Raw genomic sequence first — 19,963 nt, forward strand, 5'->3', positions numbered from 1 at the left:
GCAATTTCCGTTTTCATCAGTGTTGGCTGCGCGCACGTTTAAAATGTTCAATTTCCTGTTTGATTGCGCGCATCAGCAATGGCGACGCGCAGGTTTGAAATGCACAAGTTTGGGTTTTGCGCGCATTTCAGTATGCGCGCATATTTTCTTCGACCAGCGCGCATTTTCCCCCTGCGATGCGCGCATATTAGTGCGTTTCCGCGCAAAAATTCCAGAATTTGAGACGCGCATTTTAGTTTTTTACACGCAAGACAAATTCCGCGCATTTTAGTGTCCGCGCAACGCGCATTCTAGTAACACCCGTTTACGTGGCGTTCAATGGGTGTCTGTCAGATGATAGGTGTTGCCTGGCTTCACGCTGATGATCAGTCCTGTACCTCTGGAGGCGCCTGGATATTAGCGATGGTTCTTTAGAGGGTTTACAGGCGGATTTTTGGAGCCCCACAAACGTTCGTAGCTCATCCCGTAGGATAAAATTAGAACGAAACTTTGACGGGAAAATTATATATAGAAAACAAATAATAGAATCATATTAGATTTATTTTTAATAACGCCACCTCACAAACTAAAAAAAACAAAACAAGGATTGTATTAAGTTGTTATACGAATACGTATGTATGCGTTTAAACATCACTCTTTAATAACTATCAATATAAATTTTTGTTTTACATTAATATGGTGAAATGCGAAATAATTTACGAACGTAATACAAATTTTTGTCCTTTAATAAGAGATTTTCTGCTAGTTTCACCAAAATTACCAATTGCGTTAATTGGAATAGGGCTACTTGAGATTACGAACGTTATGTTAGTTTCATTTTCAAGGGTCTTTGTTACCTTTTTCAGAAAACAATAATAAAATGCGTAATATAGTACACTAGCTAATGCTGAGATTAGGGCCATCAATTGAAACCCAGATGCTCTTCCCATTCGCGAGGCCAAGAATCCGCCCCAAAAGTTACCAAATCCTCCTCCTAAAATGTAATATTTTAGATATTATATATTAAACTAAGTAAGAAGAACATAATACCTATGGAGAAGTTGCAAGCATGTAGGACTCCATTGAGAGTAGCCAATAAACCAACAGGAGCTGTCTCAGAACAAAATCGGCAAGATGCAAGGATAAAAAATTGGCTTGTCAACGCTTTTAGCACTTCAAGTGGCAAACATAACCAGGGGTTTCTAATTCAAAGATCAAAATATTGGCTGAATGTTAAACTGAATCTGAAAGAATAACCAACATTCATTTAGGTTGCAGTTGCCTAAACAAGGGATAATACCTTGGCAAGATGTCAACCTTGAACCACTTAGTGTAATTCGAACAGCATTTACGTAACTAATATAGCCTATACACCACTCTATAGATCTTGATTTACTAATATATTTACTTTATTTAGCCGATGTATGTATATAGAACCGTATAGAACTATACTATATATAATTAATTTAGGTTTATTGAAATAGGGTTTCAATTGTTTCTAATGCAAACGGGAAACTTTCGCTATAAATAGTTTAATCTTGAGTTTAATTTATATTCATTACAAATGCACACTCCCAAGAATAAATCTACATAATAATAAAAATCCTTCGTGGATTTGACATTTCAACATTAATGTCAAATATGGACGCCTACTTGTTTTTTTTTTTTTTTATGGTTTTGTTTTGGGTAAAAGGACATTGCATGAAAAGTATAAGACCATAAATTAAATTTTAAAATATCGTAAGTAAGCAGCATACCTTATAAACGAATAACCAGTCATTCTTAGACTAAAAGCGAGTAGTACGAGTGAAATCACTCGAGCGTAGCCTAACCGATCAATTGTTTTGTCTCCCATCAAAAGTAATGGAATTCCAGATATATTTGAAACTGCAGAGCATAGACCTATAAAATGAATTTTCAGTTGTATGTAAAGTTGGTAAGTCAATTAAGTTTCCAATATAGCAATATACCAACAACGTTATAATAAAAAAGATTTTTTTAAAAGTATTTCGTGAACTATTATGGTAGATAAAAATTAAGGAAAAATATATATAATCATAAAAAGAATAATTTCGACTATTACTGAACATTGTTAAGAAAGCAAAGAGAAAAATGTGCAAAAATTTGGTAATTAATTTACTAACTCAGAAGAAAATCACTGGCGCCTAATTCCATCATGAAAACTGCGAAGTATGTGTCGATGTAAAAGTGACACAAGCCATTAAATACTGAAACCGCCAGGAAAGCGATTACGTTAGGTGTAAGGAAAGATTGAAACACGAATTTTTTATTTAATTTTTGTAAATCGATTTTTGACGTGTCACTTCCAACGACATCCATCTGAAAAACTGTGAGATAATATATTATTACATAAATAAAATCGAAAAAAATGGATGCACAACAATTATTCTTTCATTTTGTTTGTAGCCTATAAATAAATATGTAAGAAAGAACCTGTAAATGCCAAACACAGAAGAAGAAAGTCTGATCCATAGAATGCCAAGTCGTATTGACGCTGACTTGAATCTGCAAATAAAAGAATTCTTAGACCAAACAACTTTTTCTCTTCATTAGATAACTACATAAAACAATTTGTACGGAAACTCATATATTAAAAGCATGTTATTCATTTAAAACTTGTTAGTTACTTCTCAGTTGCGTCATCCAAGTTACAAGAGCACCACCCACAAGGGAACAGATGATCGCACTAATTACACCATATATCTTCTGTCCACCTACAGGCCCGTGATAAAGTTCGGTCAGTCGTATACAACACGAATCCATCAATGTGAACGTCGCCGTATTACTGAATATTATAACAGGGAAATCAGTTTAATTAGAAAATAATTTGTTAAATTATTGGTTAACAAAATTATCATAACATTTTTTCGGCATTTACAATTTTTCAGCGTTGTTAGAAACAGGTTAAACCGTCATAATTTACAAACTTTGCATACGAAACTCTTGTTCAGCATTTTTTACACATTATTTTGAAAATAGTGGCAGTAGGGGTGATGATGAAAGAATTTAAATAGTTGGCCTAACCACTACAAGTAGGCCTATTTGAAAATATTCCACCTGAATCAATAATAATACACTAAAGCTATATATTTATTTTTAATTTTTTAATACTCGGCGGTTATAGTTTATCTATAAAAAAATCAGATCTGTAAATTCCTGCACTAAGGCAGTAGGCCTACACGAATTTTCATTATTATTTCTTTAATCTTGGCATTACTGTTTATAGATGGGAATTTGTTATGAAAGCTCATTGGGCACTCTGTTTCGTGAACAACTGAACATGGATTCATCAGGATTCACCAATAACCCTTTTTTATTCAACCCCATAAAAACGGAATAGGGATTATGGCATAAACAGAGATCTTATTTCACTGATTTGAATTTTCCTCTAATAGGCCTACCTGGATGACGCCTAAAATATTTCTATGGATTGCATGCATTCTTTTTCATTTTTTTTCTAGTTAAATCCTTTAATAGTCTGAAAAATTCGTCTAATATATTTGTAATTAACTGTAAACTAAATATGGGATTTCATTTTTTGTTTCTGCTATAGGGCTCTTTGGGATCTGTTTTCTTTTGCCGTTTTATCTGGCAACGCAGCATGGCTGGGCATTTTTTTAGCGCGAGAACTGGAAGAAGAGGGAGAATGGGACGAATGGGAGGGCTGAGGGCGTACGAAAAAAAAGGGGACCCACGTTTCCTCTTCTCCCCCATTCGTCCCATTCTCCCTCTTCTCCCCGTTCTCGCGCTAAAAAATACCCAGCCATGCTGCGTTGCCAGATAAAACGGCAAAAGAAAACAGATCCCAAAGAGCCCTAACAAAATCCATTCCCTAGACCTGAGGGGCCTGCTGGCCTTAAGCTGCCCAGTCCACTTCTTGACGCGAGAAGCGCACTAATTTTCTTTGTTTGTCAATGCACAAACAATTTTCTTTTGAACCACGCCCAAACCTACAGTGATGAAACGCGTTTTTTTACAGTTAATTCTCGTTTTTCACGCTTTCTATTGTAAATTAACCCCGACAGAGGACGTTAATAAATACACAGGAATCACTCATTATTAACTCTGAATGAACGATACAAAAGTTAAAACTAATATTATTATTGACTGATTCAAAAAAAAATAAGAGAAAAAATAGGCCTACTTTACTTTGAACTCTGGAATTAAAAAAAAATGTTAATTAAAGAAACCTATTACCAAAATTATAATTTTATCGACTTTAAAAAGAGAAGACTAGGATTGAAGTTGACCACTTTCTGGTCAATTTAAATTTTATGTGAAATTTAAAAACAGTTATAATACCATATTTTTGCTCCCAACAGGACGGCAACGAATATCCATAGTCCTGGACGATGCAAATCATTATTTTTTTCATGTTGACGGTTCCCATGTTGATTTGTGTGTTGTTGTAAACTTTGTTGCAAAACGCTTTCTAAACAGTCTTTCGTACAATACTTACATAACGACATACTATTGTCTAGTTGCGTGATCGAAATCCAATTCTTTTCACGAACTTGTAATATTAACTGGTCAGCATCAGTTTTAAAGATATTGCTTGTTACATTTTGGCATTCGTTGCAAATAATTATTGGTATGCGAATGTTCATAGTGTAGCCAACCAAAAGCTGGAATGGAAGTGTCTTGTTTGAAACAAAAGATTTGTCTACTTTCTCATCTCCTTGATTGCAATGCAATGTTGTGATTAGAGAATCAGTGGGAACATTTTCTGTGTTAATATGATGAGCGTCAATGAAAAGCAAAGAAGTATTCAAAATTGCACAGAAACAGATGCCAGATATCATGATAACTTTCCTCTGTTTCAATTTATCGGAAAGATACCCTATTAATAATAAATTTCTTGATAAATCATATAATTTTTTCAGTGCAATCATTATTGACATCGTTCGCCAAATATAAAATAATAATGACAAATGCAACTTAAAATCAATTACCTGCAATAGGGGGGCCTGCAAATGAAACGAGTGGAATTATTGCAAAAATCGTTGTCATTTCATTCTGACTGATTCCAATTTTCAATCCTTGCAAAACTAAAAATGGCGCGTGCATGCTATTGGCTGTTTGTTGGTTGAAAATATGGTGAGCAAATAACGCGATTTTCAATTTTAACAGAAGATTAAGTCATTCTTACCTCCAAAAAATAAAAAAATGGCGATTTTCAGAGGTAATAGAGGAAAATATATTTGCGTTGCACCTCTAACTCGTTTTAGCAAAATCGATAACATTTCGGTGGATAGGCTTAATAGGAAAACTGCAAAGCAACCTCGACGAACAAAAGTACCAAGCTTCAATGAATAATATGAAGTACAGCTGTTTTTAACCTTCAGAAACCTAATTCTCATGTGAAACCTGAAAAACATATGTTACATGAGCACGTATAGTTCGAAAAACCAGTAACTTGATCTTTGGATCAACTCAAACTTCAGGTTTTAGTAGTAATTTAAATAAACATGAGACAATTTTTTTTTCTAAGAATGGCAGTTTATTGTTCAAAAATAAGAGGTTTATGACTATATGGAATAAACCTGTTTACCATAACTAGAATGCGTCATTACTGAAAATGAAACCGATTTCCCGTCCTATTAAATTTTCGCTTTCCCACAGATGACAAATCCCTATACAACAACTGGGCTGCATCGATTTCGTCATCATGATTAAAACACCAAGAAAAGAAATACATGATATGATGACATGATGATGACTCAACTCGCGTTCAAACATGCGTTCAGATTGTAAACAAATTGCATTTCCTCTAGCCAAGTGGTTTGAGGAAAGTGTTATTTTGATTTAAGTATGGAGCCATTCCATGGTAATTCATTTTTCTTAATTGTCGATGATGTTGATGTATAATACAGTGAAAATTTCAAATTTTTGGGATCAGCGCTTGGGTGTGAATTCTTATTCCAAATTTCAGTTTTCTTACTGAAGCGTAGTGGGGAATTGCGCTAAAACGTAAATAAAACGGCAGCGGATTGAGCAATTGAGATCGGACAAAAACCAAAAAAAAAGAGAAAAAAATGCAATTTTTTATTTTTTTCCTAGTTTAATTAGTCATTTAACACAGGCGAAATCGCCTCTTATACTTCTCCCAGAAGGGGGCGCGCGCATCGTTAACAGCTCCCATATATCCCAGGTATAAAGATAGGGACATCGAACAAATTTGAATAGTTGATTAAATAAAATATGAAGATTGGAAGCTGAGGGAAATTTTTACAAGAGAGTAAAAATGCAGATGGCCTATCGTATGGCGCAAATCGCGACCCGCTCTGCCGTTCGGTATGCTGAGCTTCCGGCCCACGTCTTTCCGGCCCATACCTTTCCGGCCCGCTTTTTTTTTGGGCCGTAAGTGTTGTTATTTTCCGACCCATTTGAGTGATGTTCCGGCCCAAACTAAAAATATTTTCAAAAATAGTATAAGTTCAAAAATTGTTTATAAGTGATAGATTAGTGGCGCTGCCAGTTTGATCACATCCTTCAGTTGATCGGACATCCGGAAGCTATTGAATTTGTTGCAGACTTCGAGAAAGCAGTTTGGAAGACAGTACGTGCAAAACTTCCTTCGGTGACTATACGCGGATGTGGCTATCACTGGACTCAATCACTCTTTCGTTTCATCCAGCAAAATGGTCTACGACGAGCTTACAGAACCGACCAAGAAGTGAGAAATAAATGTAGGCAGCTGATGTCTCTACATTTGATGCCTCATGAGAAAATTGAAAAAAGATTTAAGTCCAGCGTACGTGCCGAGGAAAAATGAAAAAGTTTTGTAGCTACATTGACCGCAATTGGATTAAGAGTAATACTTGGCCCCCAGTAAACTGGAGCGTGTTTAGACAAGATGACAGGACAAATAACGACGTCGAAGGCTGGCACAACAGAATCAACGAAGGAAAAAACGGCGCTTTCAACTTATTCCATCTCATCGATCAACTCCACTATGAAGCTACTCTAATTAGTCTCCAGGCCAAACTTATGGAACGCGGCGAAAACCTTAGAAGACGAAACAAGGCTTGCCAACAACTACAAGATGATCTTGTTGCTTTATGGGACCAGTACACCAACGATGATCTACCATCTAAGTTATTGCTGGAAAAAGTTGCCACCTTGTACGATATCTACAATAAGGCCGGCAATCATTTTCAAATTGTTGATGATTCTGAAAGCGATGTATCTTCAGATTAGATGTACTTTGAATTTCCGCTTTTTCCTTTTCTTTTTGAGTTTTGGCTCTAATAAAACTATTTATCAGCAATGTATCTTCAGATTAAATTTATTTTTATATTTGAGTTTTGGCTGTAATAAAGCAAAGTTTATTTGGTACTGATACTAAGATACTCATACTACGATCATTACACATAAATTTTTTATTACGGGCCGGAAAATCAGTTCCTTTCCGGACCATTTACACGCATTACCGGACCATAAAAAGCGGGCCGGAAATGTATGGGCCGGAAAGACGTGGGCCGGAACATCATGCAATCGTAATCAAACTCCACTCGGACAAAAACTATTTATCTTTTTTGGGGCTCACTCGTTAGTATTACTGTAATATCGTAATATACACCACTAAACTAAACTTTTACCCAATGCGCAATCATCTGGCAATGCGGGTCGAGTTCGGTAAATTTATGTAAATAGACTAGCTGTGCGTCTGCTAGTTTTCGCAGGTTTTTGTTGATCACAGACTTAATATTTTATTGTTATTGTCTCGTTTGTCATGACTACTCTTAAAATACCCGAACAAAAAGTTATTTTATGTGGAGAATATGGAGTCGGGAAAAGTTCACTATTTCGAAGATTTACCTCTAACATGTACACTACGGCAACAGATCGTCAGTCTACTTTAGGATTGGATCATTATAGCAAACGTTATCATGTAGCTGGAAAGGATTTAAAGGCTAGTGGTGATTTCATTTAAACTTGTGTATTGAATTATTAATTCATTGTTCAATTTGCTATATTTAGCTTCAACTGTGGGACACTGGAGGAATGGAAAGGGTTGCTTCAATAACATCAAGCTATTATAAGTTTGCAGATGCTGCAATACTTGTGTTTTCTTTGGATTCCCCTGAATCATTCAACATGGTATCACAGCATTTGCTGGATATTGTGTCTTATGCAGAGAATGCCAAAATCTATCTGTGTGGAAATAAATCAGACCTGAAATCTCTTATCCAAGTTACTGACAATGACATGGCAGCATTTTGGTGTGTATAAATGATGATTTATTTAAATTTTCAGTTACAGATCAAATATGTTTGAAATCTAACTTTAAAGTGAGCAGTGCCAAACCCTTGTTGCTGGGACTTTCAAATCATCTTGTAAAACTGGAGAAGGAGTTGATGAAATGTTTTCGCACATTGCAATGCAACTAGTGGAAAGCAATCGTTCAAAGTTTGAACTAGAGAAATTGACAGAAAATAATGGACTTCAAGTAAGACATTTTGAGGACAGTGAAGATGCAAGTAAATGTTCCTGTTAAAGGAATTATATGTCGACAGGAAATGTAAACAAATTTCTTTTTTTTTAATATACCAGAATGAACTTTAGTTATTTGTATATTTTTTTTGTGTGTGCTAAGTTTAAAAGTGTCTTTCAAAAACACCTGTAGCTTACATGGACTATTCATTTCACAAATAGCCCAGGTGATATTTACTATTTAGAGCTATGAATTTTTTGTATGTAATATTCTCAATGTACAAGGAATGAAGGTAATAATAGACAAAGTAATAAGTAATAATAATGTATAGAATTGCTTAGCAAAAGCGGTTGGGGTTTGAAGATTCATCCGCACAATTGATTACAAACACTTGAAAATCATATGTGCTACTTTTCTGTTTTGCTTGTTGATTTTTCAACCTCAGCTAACTTTTGTGAAACATCGTTAACCTGTAAATATTCAAAAGAAATTATTAATATTACAGTAACTACAATTTTAAAACTGAAGACTTACAAAATTACTATAGTTCTTAATCAATGCATAGGTATCATCTGATAGGTTAGACACTTTTTTCTCTTGACTTTCTTGTAGCAAAGAAATTTTGTAAAGTTGACTTTCTAGTTGAGGCACATCTATTAATTAAAATATGTTATAAAATCATTTTCATTTTCATCTTGCTGCTAATACTTTGTATCGCTTGACTATCAAGAACGGGTTTTAACAAATTCATCTTTTGAAAGTGGTTGAGGGCTTCTTTCATATCCTCTTCCTTAGATAGTAGGAGCTGAAGCTTCACAGCTTCAGGCATAAAACCATCAGATTCAGCATATAAAGGATCTGCATATTTCTTGACTTCATCAGCTATAGACATGTTAACTGACATTGTTATCCATGAAAAACATTTTTTTTTTAAAGTTTTCATCTTACCTCTTTTCAGAGCAGAAGATACTTTTTCATTTTTTGAAACAACACTAGCCAATTTTCGTGAAACAGCCAGCATTGTATCTATCAACTTAAATAAGAGTTGCTCAGTAATAATAATAGTCCATAAAAATGTGAATTTCGTAAAACCTGTTCATCATCTTGTCGATGGACATCTTCCCCCAGTACATATTTTTCTAATCGTTTAAGTCGTTCTTCAACAGCGTCCAGTTCAGAACTCATCTTGTAAAAACTTGAATCAAAACTTTCGAGATTTTGGGGGATCACTAAATGTGAAATATGCCTAATTCTCTGAATGCCGCTGTTGAAATTAAAAATAATGAAAGGTGTAATATAGTTATCCGGTGTAGGCTCTCGGCTCTATGAGATGAGCTGTGTGCAGCTGTCACTGACTCACTGCGCTCACTGTTAGGAAAAAGTAATTAAAATCAAAAAAATAATAATAGAATGCAACGCTGTGTGTTATGCTTACTGTGGTTACGCAAAAGGAAAATTCTAACAAAGATTTGTACATTGACCAAATATCGTGATTAATAATTATTTTTTTTTAATCTTTAGATATTTAATTGCTTTTCATTTAAATTTAATTCAGGGTTACACGGTGCGTGTAATATTTTTATATCCTTAGGCGATTTTTACGCCACCTGCTAGTCATTTTCTGAAACGGTATTGCATTTAAATTTAGGACGTCTTGTGAACATTTTGTCACTTTCTACCACGGTGGACGGTGATTAAGTTAAACCCGCAAAAAAATTTTAAATATATATATATATTTTTTTTTTCAATGTTCGCACTGGAATAAGCTGAACTTAAGAACTTTATATTGTTTGTTGTAATACCATTAAGTCCTTAAGGGATAGATAAAGACCGCTCACAACTGGTCTTTATCTATGATTTAGGCGTTAACTGCATAATCATGTAGCTCCTGCACAATCCCAGAAGCTCGTTTTTCTGAAGCTACCGGCCCTCTAATAAAAATTCATGACATAAATTTTAAAAAGAAAAGGGTTAAATAGCACATGGGATGCGTAACGCTATTTGAAATTATCTAACTTCTCGATCTAAACTCGACAGTATAGCGCTATTACTTGGCTTTGCTCGAAAGCCAACAAATTTATGATAAAAGTGCAAGATCGGGAAAATAATATTCACACGCTTTCGCAGTCGTTTAGGGTTATAAGCGGGTGACCGACGTTCAGGCAAGTACCTAAATCAGTGTTTGTTTTGTTGGCTGGCCCCGGCTGGCCCGAAGGGTTCCCAGTACTGGCCTGAAAGGAACTGGCCTGAAGGGCCCGGTCTGAACGTCGTAAATCCTTATAAACTTATAAGTTATAACTTATTTTAGACCGCATTTATTGGTTAACATTGTTTTGGTGCTACACTGATTTATGTTAATTTCGATATAAAGAATTCGTTTTCGTCACCGAAACATTTATGAATTATGCGAGAATCAGTAATGAACAACACAGATGCAAGTGAGTGTGTCAGGAATGTCCCGCCGCAAAGCCTGAGTTACCTCAAACAGCAACGCTTCATTTTCTTTAAACATTTTTAGAATTTTTTGGATGGAATTAAAACCCTCGAGTGGACCATCGGTGATTTCTGATTACATTAAAAATGGAATTCTCTCTTTAGAAAAACAAAACAAACATTTTTATGCTGAGTAAGAAAGCAGCCAAGAAAGGTACTAGGTAGAAGGTTTGGAACTCGTTGGAACTATTTCCACAGACAGCGCCATTGGGCCTATGGTGGCATAGAAGAACACTGCATCAAAAGGAAGATCGAGGTGCCGTCTGCCGTTTTGTTTGTTTTGTTATATTGATCGTGCGAAAACATCACGAACAATTTCATTTCATAGTTGGTCCTTTTGGTGTGGCAATCACGCACTTCATTGACGTCATAATACATAAAAATTCGTATTTATTCGCGTTTTTTTACCGTGTTCATGGTATTGCTTTTGAGTCAGCACAGGCATTTTGATTTTCTCAACTTACCGATCACTTGAAACTTAATTTTCCTGGACCCACTTGATTAATTCGTCGTAGTGTAAAACTTTACCTTTTAGAAAAAATACCCTAGTAAACAGAATGTTTCATTCACCAATTTTGAATTGTATTTCCAAGAGGAATGTCTCCTTTTTCACTTCATCCAACTTATTGCTTAATGGTAGATTTTTAGAATTATTATAAATTTATTCCATGTTTGCTGTGAAAATATGTTTTATTATTGGTTTTTAGGGGGAAAATGCCATCTGAATTTCTGCAAGATTTTAGGTACCAAAAAAATTCAAACAGAACCTTCTAAAACAGATTTTGCTCAACCAAAACCCACAGTAAATTTTGAAAAATGGGTTGCAAATCTATCACCAGCACAACAAAATTCCCTTCTTTCTACTTTATTAAAGCAAACACAAAGTAAAAAACAAATTACTTAAAGAAATTTTTTTTTGTTGTTGAAGTGATGCACTTACATTATTATTGACAGTGTCTTCAGACAATTCACCACCTCCTTCTCTGAGAACATCACAGCTCTTCCATGGTAAACTAGAAATATTATTTATATTGCAATTTTACTTAATGGTCCATTCTTGATTTCAGTTGGAATACATTATTCCCTTCCTTTCATTGGGTTTGGATTTTTGGACAATTTTATCATGATTATTGCCGTAGGTTTTTCAAAGTGGATTAAATGAGGCCTTCCATAAAATACGTTAATTCACGCGATTTCTGACACCCTCTAAATTTCCCTCATAAAAATTTCTCTTACTTGCCGCGCTCCTGTAGGCGTGGTTTCATTATGGACGGCCTCTATTTCCGTTATTGAATGTGATTAAAACATTTTTAACATAATATTATATTTCACTTTATCAGGGTGACTACATAGATTTAACAATTGGAAGTATGTTTGGTATTTCTACTATGGCAGCAGCTGGAATAGGAAATGCAATATCTGATGTTGCTGGAGTAGGATCTGCTCAGTTCGTCGAGTCTTTTTCTCAAAAACTAGGAATTCCTCAACCCGATCTCGAGCCTCGGCAATATGCTTTTCGATCAACTACTTGGGCCATTAATATCGGACGTGCTATTGGTGTTGCTATAGGATGTGTGCTTGGAATGGTACCACTTTTATTTTTACCTACATCTGACAGCAAACGGCATTCAAAGGACCCTTCATCTCATTTGTGATTGGCATGTCCGATATATTATTAGTCTTATAACCTTACAAATACGTGAACCAAAAATAATTATTTAAACTTTAAACTCATAAAAATGACATTTTGCCGCGCAATGGCAATGGATCCTACTGCGACTTGGCAACTTTAATGTTCGATTCTTTTTGTTTTGCACATTTTTGAGCATTCCGATGAACTAACGTGGAGATTCTTCACATAACAATTATTTATATTGCCCACAATTGCTGTTCAATCTTGACCCCATTATTAGAGATATAGCCAAAGAATTTTACATGTTCAATACAATATATTCTAACACTTGGTAACTCATTCACAGAAAACACAAACAAAATGGTATGCATAAGCCAGTTTATTATTAAGGATTCTCAGAGGATATTTAGAAAAACGAGATGGTTCACGCAGGCCTTGAACGCACTTGGTTGAACAGACGATCTTTAATTACTTGAGCCAGCAAACCATGAAGAGCTTCAATGGAAGTTTTTGTAGCATCACGAGCTGCTTTAGCTAGCCTATCTTCCGATCTTCTATCCTCAATGCTGGAGCCACTCACACCAACGCCGCTTCCGACTAGAGCCGCCCGTCCTAGAGAGTTTTCAGCTTGCTCAAGTTTTTCCGAAAGGTCCGATACTTGACCTGTTGTATAATCAGCATTCTAATAAAAAGAGATATTAATACTTTTTATAACATGATATAACGCTTTGAATATTTGTCCTTACTGTGGTGAGAGATGAAGAACTCAATGTGCTGACCCAGTACTTATTCCATAATGAGTCTAATAGACGGCGATCCAGAGCTGATTTAAAGTAAGAAACCTCAAGGGCATAGTACTGCTTGCAGTGGACACCAAAATCTTCAACCTTATTGAGTGGGATGGTTTGATACTCACTTGGCTCTTCATTTGGGGGTTTGTAACCCTAAGGAAAAATAAAAAGTAAACTACTCTGTACGCTTGATAGAAAAATATATCTGTTCACCTTAGGGTATGTACGGAAGGCACCAAGACACACCTTGCCAGCTGAAATAGTACGAACAGGATCTACCACAATAGCAACAAAGGGTTCCTGGAAATTTTGGTTAAGCATCTGGGTAGAAACATCAATTCCTGATAGCCAGCATCCATATCCAGGGTGTGAATGGTACCATCCAATGGCATTTTCAAGACGATTAACCTAATACTCATATTCCAATTAGTTACTTAAAAATGTGATCAAGAGCAAATGTACTTGCCTGTTTAGCTGATTCTATGTAAGCAGTCATGTATTCATAAGCCTGTGACTGAGCATTTACTCTGGTTTCTGTGCCTTCAACTGGCAGGGCAAATGCATCCATTACCACCATTGTGTTTGCATCTACTTTGCCCAAAAGCAATCCCATCACTTCTAGATGTCCTCCAGACCGAGCATGAGTAACCATTTTCAACAATGCCAAGGCTGATATACGGATCTCTTTGAAGAAATGAGGGCTAGAACATAAAACGTAAAGTTGTTAACATGACTTGATACAAAATAAAAAATAATATTACTCTTTATCCCATGGTTTAGCAGCCAACATGTCTTGCTGTTGCTTTCTATCATATCGATAAATTTCGTCAACTGAACTAATATTTTCCACATTATTAGCCATGAGCCAATTATTCAGGGCTATGTTAGATTGTGAACTCATCTTGGATGTGGAACACACAACCAATTTTACTTGAAACCTCTTTTTGCAAAAGACACTCTAAAGTCCAAATGGGGAAATTCGAACGAGGTATACCAGAGCTGAATATATCAAATCCAAACGTACAGCCGGAAACTAAATCTCATCGACTGTTGATGTCGTCTACGAGACTACGACCTACGGGTCTTGTTTTGCCTTTGGCATACTGGGAGCTGCTGGGAGAATGAAGAGGTAAAATGCGGGTCGCGGCGGTGGTAGGAACAAAGTAAAACGTAGGATTTCAGGGATGGATTGGACGACTGCGATTGCTTAGTCTGCTACGACTGCTACTTCAGTACTTCTGACTTCTCCTACTCCATTAGTCCATTGTCCATTGCCTCACCACTAAATCCCTATCTACTCTTTTTCCCACGTTTTACTATTTCTTACCGTGGAGTTGCCGATGCCCGATAAACAAATTCAAACTTGTTTCCAAACATGCTTTCGTTTCGAGTGTGGCAAATTAAACATAACCGTAGGAAAATACCTTGGAAATATTCATTATCTAGTTTAAATATTCTTCATAATTATAGAATACATTTTTCAACAAAAAGCCAATGCAAAGAAGAAGTATCTATTTCAAACAAATGTGTTACTATTAATCCGTGTGGTATACAAATGTTACCAAGATCTATCCATCGACAGATATTCGAAAAAGAAAACAACAATTCTGTATCTAAAGAAACGCTGTTAAAAATTCAGCAGCATTTATCAATTCACCATCTTTATGGCAAATCACCAAGTAAACTCCCAGATATTGATTTGAAGCTCCCAACTTTATTAGGAAAAAACATAGCAGAACACTTTGAAAAAATTGCTGAAAAACAATGTGGAAGTTACCGTAATAAATTGTTAGATTTGACATCACATTGCATTCCAGACATCCCTCAAGTCTGGAACTTTGCACCTGGATGGACAAGATACAACCAAAATGGAGAGATGGATCTAGTTCATTTTCCAGAAGAGGATGCATATGTCTTTGATGTGGAAGTCTGTGTGAAAGAGGGCCATTTGCCAACCCTTGCAACTGCAGTTTCAAAAAACTACTGGTACTCATGGTGTAGTAATCAGCTGTTTACTGAAAATAAGGTTTATTTTTATTTTTCTTAATACGTTTTTCACCCTATATCAATGCTTTATTATCCTACTTGACAGGTGCAAAGTTCAATTTTGAAGGATATGGAAAGTATTTATGAATTAAAGGACTTGATCAACTTGGAATCAAAAACGGAACAAGACCGTCTCCCTCTCAAAGATCAAAAAGAGCGTATCGTTATAGGACATAATGTAAGTTATGACCGTTCGCGAATAAAAGAGCAGTATTTCATCGATGGCACCAAAGTTCGATTTTTTGATACGATGGCTTTGCACATAGCGATCAGTGGCATCACGAGTTTTCAAAGAAACATGCTCCTTGCCGCAAAATCTGGTACCCCTATTGATCGTTCTCTGAAAAATCCCCAGTACTGGAATGGCAAGTCAAGAAAAACGGAAGAAATTCTAGAGTGGCAAAATGTCAGCTCATTTAACGGTTTAAATGATGTGCACAAACTTTATTGCGGAGGATTAGGTTTAGATAAAGAGAAGCGAAACATCTTTGTAACTGGTTCTCTAACAGATATTAAAGACGATTTTCAGCAATTAGTAACTTACTGTGCACGAGATTGTCAAGCAACTTACCGAATACTTTGTGTTCTTCTCCCCGAGTTTCAGAAGCGATTCCCACACCCAGTCACGGTAAGTTTTTTTTTTCATAGATAAAATTTTTGGCATTTATTTTTTCTATTCAGATAAATTTTCCTCTTCAAGTTTATTGAATTTATTTTTCTAGTTGGCTGGGATGTTGGAAATGAGTACATCGTATCTACCGGTAAATCGCAATTGGCAACGATATTTGCAAGAATCTGAAGATACATACCGTGATTCAGAGAATGAATTAACCCAGAGCTTGAAACGAGAAGCTGACCGTGCATCCCATATGATGACGGATAAATCCTACGAAAAGGATCCCTGGCTTTGGGATCTTGACTGGTCAACGAAACCGCTGAAAGTGAAAAAAACGTCGGTGCCAAAAAAGAAAAAAAGCGCAGCTGTTATACCCAGCATAAATAATGGAGAACCAGAAAATCAAACAAATAAAGAAGATGACGACGATGAGATTCTTGAAATTCAAAAACTAAAATGTCAGTTTCAAGAATTATTCAATACCAAGGAACTGTTATTCAAACGCAATTCTTTCTTGCCCGGGTATTAATCTCAGTTTTCCATTTATGTTAGTATTTTATTTCTTTTTCTAAAACACATTATTTTCATCCCGTAGTTACCCAAATTGGTACAGCTCCTTATGCGATCGCCTTCAAGATGGTTTGATCGGCCCAACTGAAGTGTCAACATCAGCCCAAGTAGTAAGTACCCAAGTACCCATTATATTTATTTATTATATTTAACCCAACTACCCATTTACCCAGGTACCCAAACTACTCAAACTGACCTGGGACGGATATCCACTTTTTCATAGTCGTGAACTAGGTTGGGGCTATCTTGTTCCAGGGAGACCTTTAAATTTGTCTCGAATCGATGAAGATGTGTGTGAGATTCCTTTTCCGTTGAAAGAAGCATTAGCCCTATTCCCACCTCGGCCTGCTGACCAAAATGTTTTGACTAAAGGAATTATTACCGCTGAAGAAGCCATGCTGAAGCTTAGACAAATGACGGATTTGACTGCTGATCCTGTTGACTTGGCCATGCAGTGGCAGGTGATTTTACTTTATTTTCCCAGCTTCACCCTTTTCTCGCCAAACTTACCACCCATCTTTTTATAGGCTACTCGGAGAAGTTTAAACAACGACGCAGATCAAGCGAATCTTCATCCTGCGATTGACAAATCAAAAGAGAAACACACTTATTTGACATCCGATCGACCTGCTTGGCACGTAGGAATAGGCCCTTATGACGTTGGTGTGGCTGGTTGTTGGTTTTTTCGACTCCCGCATAAATCTGGTGTTGACAACAATGTTGGAAATCCGCTTGCCAAAGACTACTTAAACAAAATTGAAGACGGTACTTTAAAAGCCACTTCAAGTTCCATTGCCGAACATGTTTTAAAACTAAACCGCAATAGTAAGCTATAATCGACAGATTATAAGATAGATATAAGATAGATTTATAATAGTCTAATATTTTCTTTCTGTCTTCTTGAATCCCAGTCATCTACTGGAGAAACGCTCGCGATCGCATTATGTCACAAATGGTTGTGTGGCTTCGACAATCTCAAATTCCTCGCAACGTGACCAAATCTGAACATTTTGACCCATTGAATACGTATGGGGCCATTCTACCACAGATCGTAACGTCAGGCACTCTCACACGAAGAGCAGTTGAATCTACCTGGTTGACAGCTTCAAATGCGTACAAGGTATTTTTTTTTATTGTTTATATTCAAACAAAATTTAAAATTCTCAAGTATTCTGGATGTTTAGGATCGGATAGGATCAGAATTAAAGGCTATGATCCAATGTCCTCCTGGCTTTAACTTTGTCGGTGCGGATGTTGATTCTCAAGAACTTTGGATTGCATCTATAATTGGGGACTCATTTTTCGCCGGTCAACACGGTTCAACTGCTTTTGGCTGGATGACTCTTCAGGGCAAAAAAAGTGATGGGACAGACATGCACAGCCGAACCGCTACAGCCGTTGAAATTACGAGAGATCAGGCCAAAATTTTGAATTATGGAAGAATTTATGGGGCTGGCGAACGATTCGCAAGAACCTTGTTGATGCAGTTCAATCACCGGTTAACCGAAAAAGAAGCTACAGAAAAAGCCCGCAAAATGTACTCATTGACTAAGGGTAATTCTCTCCTCAAATTAAGTCATTATGGGCGGCAATTAGCCTCTGCTTCGGGAAATAAAGATGAGTTGGTAACACTAGAACAATTAAGTGAAATGCGAAAAAATGCAAGAAAGGAACCCAGCCTGAAGAAGATCGCCAATTTGCCGACAGACGAATTAGTTGAACGGCGAATGTGGGCTGGCGGAACCGAATCACACATGTTCAACAAACTGGAAGAAATTGCTCAGTCGGAGTCGCCGCAGACTCCAGTGTTACATTGCCGGATCAGTCGTGCCTTGGAACCCCGAAATGTTGGCAACGAATTCATGACGAGTCGCGTGAATTGGGTAGTCCAGAGTTCCGCCGTCGACTATCTTCATTTGATGATTGTGGCAATGCGATACCTCGTTGATGTGTACAAGTTAGTAGTTGTTTTATCATTTTTAATTTTATTCAATTCCTTTAGTACTGAACTTGTTTTCTTTTAGAATTGAAGGCCGTTTTTCAATAAGCATTCACGATGAAGTTCGGTACATAATTAAGGAAGAGGATAAATTCCGTGCTGCATTAGCGTTACAAGTCGCAAACCTTTGGACCCGGTGCATGTTTTCATATCAAATGAATTTGAATGATCTACCTCAGGCCGTTGCTTTCTTCTCGTCAGTGGATATAGACACGGTATTACGCAAAGAATCAAACATGGACTGTCAAACACCCTCAAACCCTTATGGCCTCAAACAAGGATATGGCATAGATTTTGGTTGCAGCTATGACATTTACCAAATTTTGGAAAAGACTGGTGGTTCTCTCGATTCAAAAACCAAAAATTGCAGTAAAGAATCCCCTTTGAATTAGCCTTAATGTTCCTAGAGAATTTAGTTGCTTCGTGTAAATCGCTTATTGGAATTCACGTACCAATTTGAGTTATTCGTAATAATGCTGATAATTTAAAAAAAGCCTAAGCTTTCTCCGTGATATACTTGTTCTAACAATTGAAGTAATAAACAACTCGAAAACTGAAATCAAGTAATAAAATTGTTATTCTCAGTAAATTGATTGTTCTCCATTCAATTTAAATTTTTTTTTTTTCAAAATCAGTAATATTTTTTACAAAATTTGTAATCCCATTACCTCTAAGCAAGCAAAGATAAAGACCAACTATTAATGAAGTAAGTTTCGCATTTATAAACTTGTGCTTTTTGGTTTATTTAATTAAGCCGTCATGAAGACTGGAAATTAGTTAGTGTGCTATACTCATTATTGCTTTTTAAAATGTACATTATTTAAAAGGAAATAAGATAAATTTTTATTTTGAAGGAGAAGCTCTAATTCTTTACCTTCGACGTTTTCAGCGCTCCAAGCTTTCCTTATGTTTAGTCATTCGTATTTGTCATAGTGAACACACGCTGATCTGGAGCAAAACGATATTTGAATTTATTATTAGTTCTTATCAGTGTATATCGGTGCACTTTTGGAATTATTATGTAGACCTAGTACATAAGGAAAATTCGCACACCTATCCGATCCTACCATTGGATCATGCAGAAGAGCATCCCCTGAAAAAACAAGAAACTGAACACAAGAATATTAGAATACTCCTCTGAACATACAGTGATTACGTCTTCCGAATTCAAGATCAAAACAAAAATGATTCAACTTGTCACTAATTTTTAATTAAAATTCCTCTAAAAATTTATTAAGTTTCTTTTCAAAATTATAGCGCTTTCTGATTTGAAATTCGGTTAAAGGGGTTTGAGCTTGATACCTAACTACTAGTAACTACTCGCATTGGAATGAGAAATTAGTTGTTTTTCTTAAAAAAAAAGAACTAGGGAAAAATA

At 36.1% G+C, this 19,963-nt stretch overlaps 6 protein-coding genes and 1 long non-coding RNA gene across 7 annotated transcripts; 3 read left to right on the forward strand and 4 right to left on the reverse strand.

Moving 5' to 3' along the window:
- Positions 1–634: 634 nt before the first annotated feature.
- On the reverse strand, positions 635–4,453 carry LOC124335827 (major facilitator superfamily domain-containing protein 6-B-like). Its single transcript, XM_046789310.1, has 7 exons — positions 4,303–4,453; positions 2,628–2,785; positions 2,434–2,505; positions 2,124–2,327; positions 1,737–1,881; positions 1,030–1,181; positions 635–973 (listed from the first exon to the last, which is right to left on the reverse strand). The coding sequence occupies exons 2-7, from the start codon at positions 2,761–2,763 to the stop codon at positions 696–698; spliced, it is 987 nt and encodes a 328-aa protein (XP_046645266.1). The 5' UTR covers positions 2,764–2,785; positions 4,303–4,453; the 3' UTR covers positions 635–695.
- Positions 4,454–7,642: 3,189 nt separating this feature from the next.
- Positions 7,643–8,567, forward strand: LOC124336733 (ras-like GTP-binding protein YPT1). The gene is made up of 3 exons (XM_046790516.1): positions 7,643–7,915; positions 7,984–8,225; positions 8,296–8,567. The coding sequence occupies exons 1-3, from the start codon at positions 7,736–7,738 to the stop codon at positions 8,498–8,500; spliced, it is 627 nt and encodes a 208-aa protein (XP_046646472.1). The 5' UTR covers positions 7,643–7,735; the 3' UTR covers positions 8,501–8,567.
- Positions 8,568–8,745: 178 nt separating this feature from the next.
- On the reverse strand, positions 8,746–9,802 carry LOC124336734 (dynactin subunit 3-like). The gene is made up of 5 exons (XM_046790518.1): positions 9,530–9,802; positions 9,386–9,470; positions 9,146–9,319; positions 8,972–9,090; positions 8,746–8,907 (listed from the first exon to the last, which is right to left on the reverse strand). The coding sequence occupies exons 1-5, from the start codon at positions 9,620–9,622 to the stop codon at positions 8,845–8,847; spliced, it is 534 nt and encodes a 177-aa protein (XP_046646474.1). The 5' UTR covers positions 9,623–9,802; the 3' UTR covers positions 8,746–8,844.
- A 1,352-nt stretch (positions 9,803–11,154) lies between these two features.
- LOC124336732 (transmembrane protein 65-like) lies at positions 11,155–12,890 on the forward strand. The gene is made up of 5 exons (XM_046790515.1): positions 11,155–11,566; positions 11,638–11,814; positions 11,885–11,938; positions 11,998–12,065; positions 12,271–12,890. Exons 1-5 carry the CDS (start codon positions 11,488–11,490, stop codon positions 12,583–12,585), a joined length of 693 nt encoding a protein of 230 aa, XP_046646471.1. The 5' UTR covers positions 11,155–11,487; the 3' UTR covers positions 12,586–12,890.
- Positions 12,891–12,927: 37 nt separating this feature from the next.
- LOC124336731 (COP9 signalosome complex subunit 5-like) lies at positions 12,928–14,456 on the reverse strand. The gene is made up of 5 exons (XM_046790514.1): positions 14,116–14,456; positions 13,821–14,055; positions 13,568–13,762; positions 13,310–13,507; positions 12,928–13,245 (listed from the first exon to the last, which is right to left on the reverse strand). Exons 1-5 carry the CDS (start codon positions 14,253–14,255, stop codon positions 12,988–12,990), a joined length of 1,026 nt encoding a protein of 341 aa, XP_046646470.1. The 5' UTR covers positions 14,256–14,456; the 3' UTR covers positions 12,928–12,987.
- On the forward strand, positions 14,309–18,989 carry LOC124336736 (DNA polymerase subunit gamma-1-like). Its single transcript, XM_046790521.1, is given in 11 exon segments — positions 14,309–14,463; positions 14,465–14,483; positions 14,937–15,380; positions 15,447–16,028; positions 16,123–16,538; positions 16,612–16,696; positions 16,760–17,047; positions 17,114–17,411; positions 17,498–17,706; positions 17,771–18,543; positions 18,611–18,989. Coding segments are annotated over 11 exon segments (3,621 nt in total). The 5' UTR covers positions 14,309–14,323; the 3' UTR covers positions 18,978–18,989.
- Positions 18,893–19,944, reverse strand: LOC124336738. Its single transcript, XR_006917161.1, has 2 exons — positions 19,639–19,944; positions 18,893–19,533 (listed from the first exon to the last, which is right to left on the reverse strand). It is a non-coding gene; the product is annotated as an uncharacterized LOC124336738 (long non-coding RNA).
- Between the last annotated feature and the right edge of the window lie 19 nt (positions 19,945–19,963).

Source organism: Daphnia pulicaria, chromosome 4 (genome assembly GCF_021234035.1).
Source record: "Daphnia pulicaria isolate SC F1-1A chromosome 4, SC_F0-13Bv2, whole genome shotgun sequence".
Lineage (NCBI taxonomy): Eukaryota > Metazoa > Arthropoda > Branchiopoda > Diplostraca > Daphniidae > Daphnia > Daphnia pulicaria.

Bases quoted from the DNA above. Each gene is read 5' to 3' on its own strand.
- LOC124335827 (XM_046789310.1), bottom strand. From the start codon at position 2,763: ATGGATTCGTGTTGTATACGACTGACCGAACTTTATCACGGGCCTGTA. The intron at 1,182-1,736 runs GTATGCTGCTTA...TCTTTGAATTAG, and splicing joins ACTGGTTATTCGTTTATAAG to AAACCCCTGGTTATGTTTGC. The intron at 974-1,029 runs GTATTATGTTCT...ATTACATTTTAG, and splicing joins TGCTTGCAACTTCTCCATAG to GAGGAGGATTTGGTAACTTT.
- LOC124336733 (XM_046790516.1), top strand. From the start codon at position 7,736: ATGACTACTCTTAAAATACCCGAACAAAAAGTTATTTTATGTGGAGAA. The intron at 7,916-7,983 runs GCTAGTGGTGAT...TGCTATATTTAG, and splicing joins TAGCTGGAAAGGATTTAAAG to CTTCAACTGTGGGACACTGG. The intron at 8,226-8,295 runs GTGTGTATAAAT...CTAACTTTAAAG, and splicing joins AATGACATGGCAGCATTTTG to TGAGCAGTGCCAAACCCTTG.
- LOC124336734 (XM_046790518.1), bottom strand. From the start codon at position 9,622: ATGAGTTCTGAACTGGACGCTGTTGAAGAACGACTTAAACGATTAGAA. The intron at 9,320-9,385 runs GTAAGATGAAAA...ACATGTCTATAG, and splicing joins ATCTTCTGCTCTGAAAAGAG to CTGATGAAGTCAAGAAATAT. The intron at 8,908-8,971 runs GTAAGTCTTCAG...GAATATTTACAG, and splicing joins TTAAGAACTATAGTAATTTT to GTTAACGATGTTTCACAAAA.
- LOC124336732 (XM_046790515.1), top strand. From the start codon at position 11,488: ATGTTTCATTCACCAATTTTGAATTGTATTTCCAAGAGGAATGTCTCC. The intron at 11,567-11,637 runs GTAGATTTTTAG...ATTGGTTTTTAG, and splicing joins ATCCAACTTATTGCTTAATG to GGGGAAAATGCCATCTGAAT. The intron at 11,815-11,884 runs GTAAAAAACAAA...TATTATTGACAG, and splicing joins TTTATTAAAGCAAACACAAA to TGTCTTCAGACAATTCACCA.
- LOC124336731 (XM_046790514.1), bottom strand. From the start codon at position 14,255: ATGAGTTCACAATCTAACATAGCCCTGAATAATTGGCTCATGGCTAAT. The intron at 14,056-14,115 runs GTAATATTATTT...TTTATGTTCTAG, and splicing joins GCTAAACCATGGGATAAAGA to CCCTCATTTCTTCAAAGAGA. The intron at 13,246-13,309 runs GTAAGGACAAAT...TCTTTTTATTAG, and splicing joins GTTCTTCATCTCTCACCACA to AATGCTGATTATACAACAGG.